This window comes from Tupaia chinensis, unplaced genomic scaffold (genome assembly GCF_000334495.1).
Source record: "Tupaia chinensis unplaced genomic scaffold, TupChi_1.0 Scaffold000183_1, whole genome shotgun sequence".
Taxonomy (NCBI): Eukaryota; Metazoa; Chordata; class Mammalia; order Scandentia; family Tupaiidae; genus Tupaia; species Tupaia belangeri.
Genome location: NW_006159658.1, coordinates 966,096 through 977,945, shown reverse-complemented (window position 1 = coordinate 977,945; position 11,850 = coordinate 966,096). Strand labels below are relative to the sequence as shown.

At 39.0% G+C, this 11,850-nt stretch overlaps 1 protein-coding gene across 1 annotated transcript in view; it reads right to left on the bottom strand.

Moving 5' to 3' along the window:
• LOC102488217 (C-type lectin domain family 4 member A) overlaps positions 1-11,541 on the bottom strand; it is a 19,570-nt gene extending 8,029 nt beyond the window's left edge. The window contains exons 1-4 of the mRNA XM_027771096.1: positions 11,491-11,541; positions 10,765-10,881; positions 6,522-6,620; positions 1,007-1,170 (exon numbers count right to left, since the gene is read on the bottom strand). Coding sequence (XP_027626897.1) covers positions 1,007-1,170; positions 6,522-6,620; positions 10,765-10,881; positions 11,491-11,497 — 387 coding nt within the window. The 5' untranslated portion in view covers positions 11,498-11,541. The remainder of the gene's footprint in view (positions 1-1,006; positions 1,171-6,521; positions 6,621-10,764; positions 10,882-11,490) is intronic.
• Between the last annotated feature and the right edge of the window lie 309 nt (positions 11,542-11,850).

Sequence of the window (11,850 nt, the reverse complement as noted above, 5' to 3'; positions counted from 1 at the left end):
TCACGCTGGGCGCGTGTGTGTGCGTGTCCAAGATCCTGAGAGGACAATGGAGGAGAAGGGATTGTGGCATGGCCATCCTCCCTGGGGGGAGGGGTGGTTTCTCACTTTATGTCTCTATGTCTCTCTCTGTCTGTCTGGCGAGTGCACGCACCCTATAGTGAAAACCTCTCCAAAAAAAAAAGAATTCTTGAGGCCAGCAGATGGTGTAAAAGTTATGTCACTGAACTCTCACATGGCCGGCCACAGTACGAGTCACGGACCCGGAGGCTTGAAACTCACACTGGTTGCATGAACACATGTGCCCAAAATGCTGGGAGGAGAATGGGGACAGGATTGTGGCATGGCCATCTACCTCACAGGTGATTTCTTGCTTCTTGTCTCTCTGGCAAGTGCACAGCACCCTACTGCAAAAAATCTCTCATGCAGCAGTTGCCTGGCTGAGCAGGATAAAAAACATCCCTATGTTTAGTATGAATAGAAGCAATTCCTGTGTACGGCCATGATGGATTCTCATCTCAGACTGGCCTTCTTCCTTCACTAAGATGGCATTTTTTAAGGTTGTACATGACAAAAAGTTTGTAGATTTAATCATTTTGACTTCATAACTTCAGAGATTCTTTAATTTCATCTCTAATTACTTATAGTGACTTTTCATGATTTACCTACCTTTTCCTAATCTGCCTAATAATCTTCTCTGTGAAGTAGTTAATAATGTATAAAACATTTACATGCTGAAATTTAAAACTCATATTTCAGACTGGAATATTTTAATCCTTCTATCAATGCTTCATTATATGTTTAATGCCACCATCTCATTGGGGGAGGTTAGTTTTACTAAAACAGGAAGAGATATAGAATGTAAAGACTTGGGGAACCTTCCCTACATATGGTGAAAGCCATCTGCCTTAGCACCAATATCCCAAAACAAGGAAAGCCTCCTTACTTGTCAAACAGAGACAACAGCAATCAGGCAGGGCTCATGACTCTATCATCTGTCAGAAAGTACCTGCTCAGCCTTGGAGTTGATCCCCAGCAGATGAGCCCCCATTCCAGAGCAGTTCTTCTCACTCTCACCCCAAGATTTTGATTCAGTAGAAACAAAGTAGCAGTTGGAGCCAAATGACTTCCAATTCTTTGGGCAGCAGCTCCAGACTCTATCTGGAGGGGTATCTAAGTATAATATAAGAAAATTGCTTATTAAATCTAAGAACCAATGCAGACCACATGGGAGTTGGATTACCTACCCCCACCCAAAGATCACAAGTACACCCCACTCCTCAGGTGTCCAGATGGCCACATCTACCTCCATAGGCAGTAATGAGATGAGATCCCCTGCCTCCTGCTAGAGTGGCATTGGGAAAAGCCATCAAAACTATAATGTTTAAATATGGTCCAGACTGTGATAACATAATACTAAAAAGTTGATTCAATAAAAAATATCATTCACTATAGCAAAGTCTAGGAAGTTTTCAAATTAGATAAGAAATACTAACTGAGGCCAACAAACAAAAATGTTATTGACAGAATTCACTGACAATCATTTTCAAGCAGCCAGGAAAGAATGCTTCAAAAAGAAGGTACAAACATGACTAAAACAAATTTAAAAAGTAGAAGGCCAGCAAACAAATAGAAGATATGTAAAATAACCAAGTGGAAATTCTGTAAATGGAAAATACAGTAACCAAAATAAACTCAGTGAAGGAGCTCAAAAGCAGAATGAATGGAACAGAGAAATCATAAATTGGAAGACAGAAAAATGGAAATCACCAACAGCACACAAACTAAAAAAATATAAAATCTCATATATGTGTACTAAGTGTATATACACAAACAACAAAACTGCAAAAAGTAGAAGTACAAGAGATTCAACTGGGGCTGGCAGGTGGAATGGTGGTTGAGGTGCTGGACTCACACATGGCCAACCATGGCTCTAGTCCTAGACCTGGTTACTTGCTTTTTCACTTTCCTTCCCTCTGGTCAAATTAAAAAATAATAATAAATAAATAAAATAAAATAATTCTTAAAAAATAAGACTCAACCAAAAGAAGTTGACAAAATATTATAGATACAGAATATTATAGAAAGAAAAACTTTGGCCAAAACTGTATGTCTGAAGATTATAGAAACTAAGTAAATGGTTGTTAATACCAGATACAGTGTGGGAAGAAGACAAGTGAAGGAGTAGAGTCTGAGGAAGGACATTAAGGAGAAAAAGAGAGAGGCAAGGCATTTATGGAACAAAGAAATGGATTATTATCTATTGAAGATAACTTTCTAGTATGGTGAACTGGACTGGTGAAAAATGCATACGTGTTGGAATATTCACTTTGTAAGCTAAGGAATGTGACTGAATGTATAAAAGATATAGAAATAAAAATAAATAAGTAAATAGAATGAATGCACTAACACTTCACTCTCAAGAGTAGAAAAGACAGCTCCACAGAAAATCTTCAAGAATGTAAAACTCAGAACATCACCAATCAACAGGATCTAGTAAATATTTATAGAACATTCCACCGCTCAACAGAATACCCACTTTTTAAAAATACCTATGTAGGGAACCAGCAGTTAGCGTAATGGCTATGTCGCTGGACTCCCACGTAGTCGACCGTGGTTCGTGTCCCGGGCCCGGTGGCTTAAAACTCACGCCGGGCGCGTGTGCGTGCGTGCCCAAGATCCTGAGAGGAGAATGGAGGAGAAGGGATTGCAGTGTGACCATCCCCCCTGGGGGGTGATTTCTCGCTTTCTGTCTCTATGTCTCTCTCTGTCTGTCTGGCGAGCGCACGCACCCTACAGTGAAAATCTCTCCAAAAAAAAAAAAAGCCTATGTAACATATACAAAGGTAGACCATATCCTGGGGCAGAAAAGAAACCTCAAAAAAATCTTCAAATCACTGACATTATATAAAGAGGATTCTCTAAACACTGTGGTAGCAAACTAACAATCATTAAAAAAAAAAAAAAAAAGAAAGAAAGAAATTGAAAAAATGTGGCACGTGTAAACTATGGACTACTACTCAGTCATTAAAAAAAAAAGGAACTCTGATGGAAAGTGGACAAATAAGGAAAATTTCATCTAAGGGCTGCAAGCCACACTATGAAAAATAGGCATTTGTATGTTCCCCCTATTACATACTGAATATCTATACTATACAGCAAAAACGGAAAGATTGGAAGATGCAATAGCCAGGAGGGCAACTATAGATACTAGAGACAGTATGAGGGTACACTTAATAGAGGGTTGGAAGGAGGGGGTCAGGGAACTAACAAGCAAAACATTTAAAAGACACCAAAAGAGAGAAGTTATCTGTTGATAAGAATTTATTGGTAATATCTTAGACTTGACTAATATGCACCGTGTTCATGCTGGGACAAGCCACATTTTACTCTGTAAAAAATGTACAGTGATTGAATGTAATTCTTTTTAAAATAGTAATGATAAAAGAATGGAAATTCTTCAAATGCATGAAACTAAACAACACACTGCTAAATAATCTATAGGTCAAAGAAGTCGCAAGAGAAATAAAAAATACATTGAACAGAATGAAGATGAAAATATAAGATATCGAAATTTGTGGGGTGCTATTCTGCCATGCAGAGAACTAAGACTTCTCATGGAAATGACTGATTCTAGGATAGGGACAAGAAATGTACAATGGGAGCCTGGAATATTCTGTAGTCCTAGAATGTAAGGAGGTATGAAAACAAAACTAAAAAGATGCATTGATGGTGTTCATCAAGGGCCAGGGAGAACAACCATTCCCAACAACCAAGGCTGGAAAATAAAATGGAGTAGCAACTGATTATGATCTGAAGTAAAAGTAAATATCCATAGGTATGTGCAGATATCAATGACAGAATAAATTAATAAGTAAGAGATTACTTAGACCAAGAATGTCAAATAAGTGCTATGTATACTTGCAATGGTTAATTATGTGTCACCTCTCTAGGTCACAGTGCCCAGATACCTGGTCAAACATTTTGGATGTTTCTTTGAAGCTGTTTTTGGATGATAGTACATGGAAATTGGTGACATTCGAATAAAGCAGATAGCCTTTCGTAATGAACTGGGCCTCATCCATTCAGTTGAAAATCTAAACGGAAAAAATAGATGACCTTCCAAACAAAAGGGAGTTCTCCAACAGAACCCTTTGGACTTCATCTGCAGACATGAGCCTTTCCTCGTTTTGCAACAGATCATCTCTGGACTCAAACTACAACTTTTCCAAATCACTGGTTTGCCAGACACTCAAAATTTTGTAATTCTCAAGCCTCCATAAGTGAACGAGTCAATTCCTTTAAAGTTAGCATCTTTCTGCATACAAAAGCTGCTGAGTCTTTTTCTGGAGAGAATCCTAATACAACACTCCACCTTAATGGATAGGGAGCATAATGCGTAATCTTGTAGGGTGGGCTACACATAGCATCTTCCTTTCAAAGAACAGAGTATGAGAACAGAGAGAGAAAAGGTCATTTCAAAGTGGAGACACAAGACAAACACTATCATGTGATCCAAGTGAATATTGAGAGCCAAAAATACTTTTGTAATATGTACCCTTGTTATGATGTGATGAAAATACCATTTTTCATCTGTGATTCTCCTCCTAAAACAAACAATCCTGGTCTAAGAAATACATCAGACAAATTCTGACAAAGGGACATCCTATAATATAACTGGCCTCTCAAAGCCATCAAAATCATCAAAAACAAGCAAAGACTGAGAAACTATGACAGACAAGAAAGAGACAAGAGCACCTGCATGGGGTTCTAAAATTAAAAATGATATTGCGTAAAAACTAAGGAATGGGAAGCCAGTAGGTGGCAGGGTGATTGCGTTGCTGGACTCCCACATGGCCAACCTTGTTTGGGTCACAGATCTGATGGCTTGCCTTCTCACTTTCTCTCTCTCTCTGGTGAATAAAAAAATGATAATAGTAAGAAAAATTAAAAATAAAATGGTTATTTAAAGGAAAAAAAAAAAAAAACTAAGGAATGAGGTGGTTAAGGCGCTGGACTCCCATATGGCCCACTGCAGTTTGAGTCTCAGACGTGGTGGCTTGAATATCATGCCCAGCATGTGTGTATGCAAGCCTAAAATCTTTTTTTTTTCTTTGTTTTGGAGGAGAAGTTTTTGCCATAGGGCGCATGTGCATGCCAGACAGACAGAGACAGACAGAGAGACAGAAAGTGAGGAATCACCCCCCTCAGGGGGATGGCCACACCGCAATCCCTTCTCCTCCAATCTCCTCTCGGGATTTTGGGCACGCATGCACACGCGCCCGGCGTGAGTTTTAAGCCACCGGGTCCGGGACGTGAACCCCGGTCGACTACATGGGAGTCCAGCAACATAGCCATTACACTAACTGCTGGTCCCGCAAGCCTAAAATCTTGAGAAGAGACTGAAGGAGAAGGGATTGCAGTGTGGCCATTATCCATAGGGAATGATTTCTCACTTTCCTTCTTTCTTTCTATCTCTCCTATAAGCACACATGCCCTCTGGCAAAAACTTAAAAAAAAAAAAAGTAGAATAAATTATGGAGTTTAATTAGTGATAAATATATCAAGATTTGTTTGTAAATTATGACAAATTTATTATATAAGCTGTTCATTGGGGACTCTGTGTACAGGGTAGAGGTCAAATGAGATTTCTTTGCACTATGTTCAATTATTCCATAATTACATAACTGTTAAAAATAATTTAATAGTTTTTAGGAGCTTAAATAATTTGCATCCACAATAAAATCAGTGGCAGCATCACCATTGTTATCTAATGATTTTAATTTATATATGAAAGAAAGAGCAAGGGGCACTTAAAGTTTCAAAAGAATTTTAGGTAGCCAGTCAGTATTGTGGTGGTTAAGTGGCTGGATCCTATATGGGTGATTGTGCAGTTCCACCTGGGCACTTGAAAAACACCAAGGACATTTGCACAGGTATTTCCAAAGTCCCAAAAGGAGAAATACAGAAGAATGGATTGCAGAATAGTCATTCTCCCAGGGATAAGAGGTACTTTCTCATCGTTCCCAACTCCCTGTCCTAGTTCTTTCTGGTGAGTACACATTTCTAAATAGAGGATTTTAGGTCTTGTGTATTTATGCACTTGTAGCTTATAATAATCACGAGACTTAAATTTATTTTTTCATTTGTTTAAAGTTTTTGTCATACAGCTCATGCATTCTCTGGAAAAAGAGAGAGAGAGAAAGAGAGAGAGAAAAAGAGAAAGAGAAAGTGAGAAATCATTTCCAGGAGGGATGGTCACATTGCGATCTCTTCTCTCAATTTTCCCCCTGGGATTTTGAGCACACACTCACACAAGCCCAGTGTGATCTTCAAGTCACCAGGCCTGGGACTTGAACTGCAGTGAGCGATGTGGGATTCCAGTGCCGAAAGCACCACATCACCTGCTGGTCCCAGAGGCTCAAGTTCTTAATATAATCTGCTTGGGAATCTTAATGAAAAAATTGATTTGGGATCCTTACATAGTACAATCAGCAAATAAATCTTACCACATTAATGTTTACCTTCTTTTGTCAACTTCTTTTCCATACACTCCAATTTTGTGTGAATCAGATCTCTTGTAGTCTCTTTTTCTTCAAGACACTGAGATTTTTTAAAGAAAACTAGAAACGAGAAAAAACATTCATTTTCAGGTAGCATTATGACTTTATTCTTGATACTTTCTTACATTCCTTAAAGAAAAAAGCATCCACAGACGTCCAATTACTTGTGTAGGTGGATTCTTATTGGTATATATTTGCCATACTTCCTAAACTGGTGTAATCCAAATCCAAATTTTGAAAGCATAGCTATCTCTTTGAATTGTTCAGAGATTACCATTCAGAAGAGGACACGACAGCTAATCAAAAGAATCTAAAGGGAGTAATCCACATTCTCCTTCCATACTCGATGTGATGTGCATTGAATGGCTAGACCTTGGGAGGGGGCAAGGAGTGGAGGCTAAACACTTGTATTTAAGGATGTACACCGTGTGTGGCACTGTGGGATGTGAGGATCAGCTGTGGAGTTCTGGGTTTCTTTGTGGAGTGCAGATTACACAAAAATCCCAACTTTGACCAAGAAGACATTATTCTATTCTGTTTCTTTCCTTTCTTGTCTCCACCCCAACCAGCTCTTATTCTGTGTGACTCTCCATGTCTCTCCTAATTTAAAACGGATCCACTTCTCCCAATAGAAATCAAATTTTCTTTTCAATCTAATCTTTATTTTCTCTTTGACACACCACATTCTGGGTTTGCTTCTTTTATTTCACTAAAACCCTCCTTGAATTGGATCCTCAAGCCAGTCCATGGTATGGTGGTTAGGGTGACTGGATCCTACATAGCCAGTTGTGGGGTCAAGCCCAAGACCTGATGGCTTCATAAACAGGCTGGTACATGTGCCTGCATGCCTCAAATCACAAAAGTACAGAGAAATGGAGAAGCAGTTATTATGGTGTGACCGTTCTCATAGAGGAAGCTTTCTTATTTTCCTTCTCTCTCTCTGTCTCTCTGGTGAGCACACACATCCTCTGGCAAATATTTTTAAAAAATTAAAAAGAGAGAGAGACAGAGAGAGGGAAATGGTTAACCAGTGGTATCCTAAAGCTGCTTAGTAGTTACTTTCCTATTTGACCCATTAGAACACTGGATGTAGTACTCTTCTATCTTACCTCTTAGGACACGATTCCTTCCTGTTTGGTCCTCACCTTTCTTGCTGCTGCCTCTTTTACTCTTTCATAGGCTCCTCTTCTTTCATCCATTTCTTCTAATGTGCCACACTTCCCCCCCACACCTCCACCATTATCCCTGCTTCTTATACTGAATGTTCCATCTAAGTCATAGCCTATATTTCTGGAGTATCACTGGCTATCAACAAATGAATGACTTCTAAATCTCAGATCTCCTTTCTACAAGCCTTACAAATATGTCTCCCACTAGGCCTGTCTGTTTAAGATTCCCACAGACATAAAATTCAATGAACCAAAAACTTAAATCAACATCTTCCAACCCAAGCCTGCTATTCATCCTATGGAGTCTACCGCTTTGAACAGGATCATGGTTGCTGAAATTACCAGTCAGAATATTGGAGTCACCCCATATTTCTCTGGGTCCCTTCTTCCACACACCTAAGATCATCAGGTTTCTGCCTTCTTGGTTTTACCTCCTCTGTCATTCAAAGCTACTTCCTCTCCTTTTTCTTCACTAACACTGGTCTTACATCAGGCTCTATTTCTCAATTGTATTAATGAGTTAGCCTCTAACATCTCTTTTTGCATCTGTATTTGTTCTGATATATCCATTTTCTTTTTTTTCAAATAATTATTTTTATTTAACTTTATTTATTGATCTCTTTTAATTTGACTGGGGTTGGGGAGTAGTGAGAAAGCAAGCTGCCAGGTCCAGGACTCAGACCAAGATCAGCTATGTGGGAGTCCAGTGCCCTTAATCATCATGCCACCTGCTGACCCTGATATACCCATTTTCTACACTTCAGTAGAGTCTATTTTTATAAGTCAAATTTTACTAAATCAATTCCCTGCTTAAAATTCTTCAATGGTTCTCAATGATTGTGACACATTGCTGAAAGGGTGACAAGTTTCAGTCCTCCCTGTGTGCAGCCCCTTTGTAATATGACTTTGCAGCTTCTCTGATCAACAGTTGAGGTCTGTTTCTCCACCACTTGAAGATGGGATCCCTTTACTTCTTTGGATAATTGAATGTACAGAAGCAACTCTGCACTAGTTCCAAGTTGATACTTCAAAAGGCTTTCCTTACTTCTGCTCCAGTCTTGCAAGTCTGCAGAGTTGTCACATAAGCAAACATTGGCTAAACCTGATGACTGCAGAGAGAACTTTGACCAAACAGTTCCTGTCACACAGCTAACTTCCTCTTCCTCAGTAGCTGAGCTGTGACCAGCTCCCAATTCTGCACATGAGTGTGTTCAGGCAGGACCAGAAGAGCCTCCCACCTGAGAGAAGTCTACATTTCCCAGCCACAAAATCATGAGCTAAACAGACATCCATTGTTTTAAAACACTAAGTTTTAAGGACCAGCAGTTGGTATAGTGGCTATGTCGCTGGACTTCCATGTAGTCTACCGTGATTATAGTCCTGGACCTGGTGGCTTAAACTCACGCCAGGTGCATGTGCGTTTGTGTCCAAGATCCCGAGAGAAGAATGGAGGAGAAGGAATTGGAGTTTGGTCATTTCCTCTGGGGGGTGATTTCTCACTTTATGTCTCTCTGTCTCTCTCTGTCTTTCTGGTGAGTGCATGTGTCCTATAGCAAAAACCTCTAAAAATAAAGAAAGAAAAAGAAAAAAAAATACACTAAATTTTAGATTGGCTTTTAAGTATAGCAAAAAATAAGTGATAAAATAACCTTAAGGGGAAAAAAGTCAAAATTCCATAGGGCACACTAGTTTTTAGGCTCTTATTTGTCCCTCCTGCAACTTCACTCCTGCTTAACACTTTATGTGCCGGTCATGTGTTCTGATATTTTCCCAAAATTTTCTGTGTTCTCATATATCTCTGTCTCATTCTTGGTTGACACAACTATGGAAACTATGGATCCTAACTATTACAGGAAGCCCATATCAACCTCCTACACTTACTTTTCTTTGTTGTTTTCAAAGAACTATTTATTTTATTTATCATTCATTTTTTTTATGAAGTGCTACAGGCACACATGCTCACCAGAGAGAGAGAGAAAGAGAGAGGAAAAGTGAGAAAGCAAGCTGCCAGGTCCGAGACTCAAACCACAGCTGGCCATGTGGGAGTCCAGCACCTTAACCACCAGACCACCTACCAACTCTCTCCTGAGCTTACTTTCATCTGCCCAACACTTACACACATGTCGTTCCCAACACTTACATATGTGTTGTGACCACCACTTCATTGGACTACTCCTAAATTTCTTGAGACCAGGAACTATGGCTCTGTCTGGACTCCCTGTCCGACACAGTGACTGACATACAGTAGATGACTATTAGTGCTTATGGGGTGATCAAATGAATGAACGAAATGTCTACTCAAATATATACTAGGTTTTGTGTCTTCTAAATACTCAACTTATGAAGGCCACAGATGCTGGAATTCACCTACTTGCTAAATTGGCTTTAGATTTCACAAATCTGGACAGGACAGAATAGAGTGCTATTCAATGGAAAACACTCCTTAGAATATTCCTGTTTATCTCTTCTCGCCCACCTGCTCTTCCCACAATATGTTTGTGTACTCAAATAGGATCAGACTTATAAAGCTATGAAGGAAATATAAATGTGTCTTCACACAGTGTCTAGCGTAGAGATGATGCCCCAAAGACTTCGCTCTACAACACAAACACATGCAGACATATTTTTTACAGAATTATTTTTTATTTATCTTTCTTTCTTCATTTATTTAAATTTGACCAGAGAGGGTCAGAGAGAGAGAGAGAAAGTGAAAAAGCAAGCCACCAGGTCCAAGACTCAAGCCGTGGTCAGCCATGTGGGAGTCCAGAACCATTAACTGCCATGCTACCTGCCAGCCCCCATATAGACAAATATTATTCAATTTCTCAAAAGACAATAGAATCTCTTATTTTTACAAGAGAGTAATTAAGTTTGTTAAGGAGCAAAATATCATTTAATTCTCAAGAATTATGCCTCCCCAGAGAAACTTTCTTTTTCCGATTTCTGGATAAACCCATCATTAAAGGTCTATTTCTAGTGGATATCTCCTTTTTGTGTAAGGCAAACATAGCTCGTGACCTAACCTGCATACTTACTGATAATACCAATAAGGAATGAGACTGCCAATAACTGAAGAAGTATCAGCAATGAGACAAAAAGCAGCTTGGAAAAACCGCAGTTACTATTGTGAAGGCAGGTCTTCTCTCTGGGTGCTGAAGGAGAAGTCAGATTATTTTAATAAGTATTGAATCTGTCCTTACTTCCTCTCCACCTTCTCTCCTTCTCCCTTTCCCTGGAGGACACATAATTACTCATGATATGGCATTTCAAATAATACGAAAATAGGAACAGCAAGAAAAAATCATGTTCATTGTTGAAACTTTAGAAGAGAGATGCATAAAAGCAGGTAAAGCAGATAAATCTTTATTGCTCAGTGCATGTTTAGGATAAGGTCAGAATTTTTTTAAATAGTTATTTTTATTAACTTTCTTTCTTTCTTTCTTTATTTTAATTTTGATCACAGAGGGACAGAGTGAGAGAGAGAGGGGGAAAGTGAGAAAGCAAGCCACCAAGTCTAGGAGTTGAATCACAGTCAGCCATGTGGGAGTCCAGTGCACTTAACCACCACACCACACACCACCTGTTTTGCCCCCCAATTTTTTTTTTTTTTTAGGTTTTTGCCATAGGGCATGTGTGCTTGCCAGAAATAGAGAGAGACAGAAAAAGGGAAAGCAAGAAATCACCCCCAGTGGAAATGGCCACACCACAATCCCTTTCCCTCCATTCCCCTCCGATGATCTTGGGCACACATGTACACATACCTGGCATGATTTTCAAGCCACCAGGTCTGGGACTCAAACTGCAGTCAGCCATGTGGAAGTCCAAGTCACCTGCTGGCCTCAATGTCAGACTTTTTATTCACCATTACATGCTTGGTAAGAATTTGCTTAAAATTATGTATTATCCAATGAGTTGAATAAAAAAACCTCACTATTATATAATAAAATTTAATCTATATAAATATGTGTACACTTTGATGTATTATGTTATATTTCTATGTGGAAGAATTTCCACTAAAATATGAAATAAGATTTTTTTAACTGAAATGCTTTTATCTCTTGTTAATTGTTTTCTAAAGAAAATTATTATCTCCATAAAAAAATTTCTGGACGTAATACATG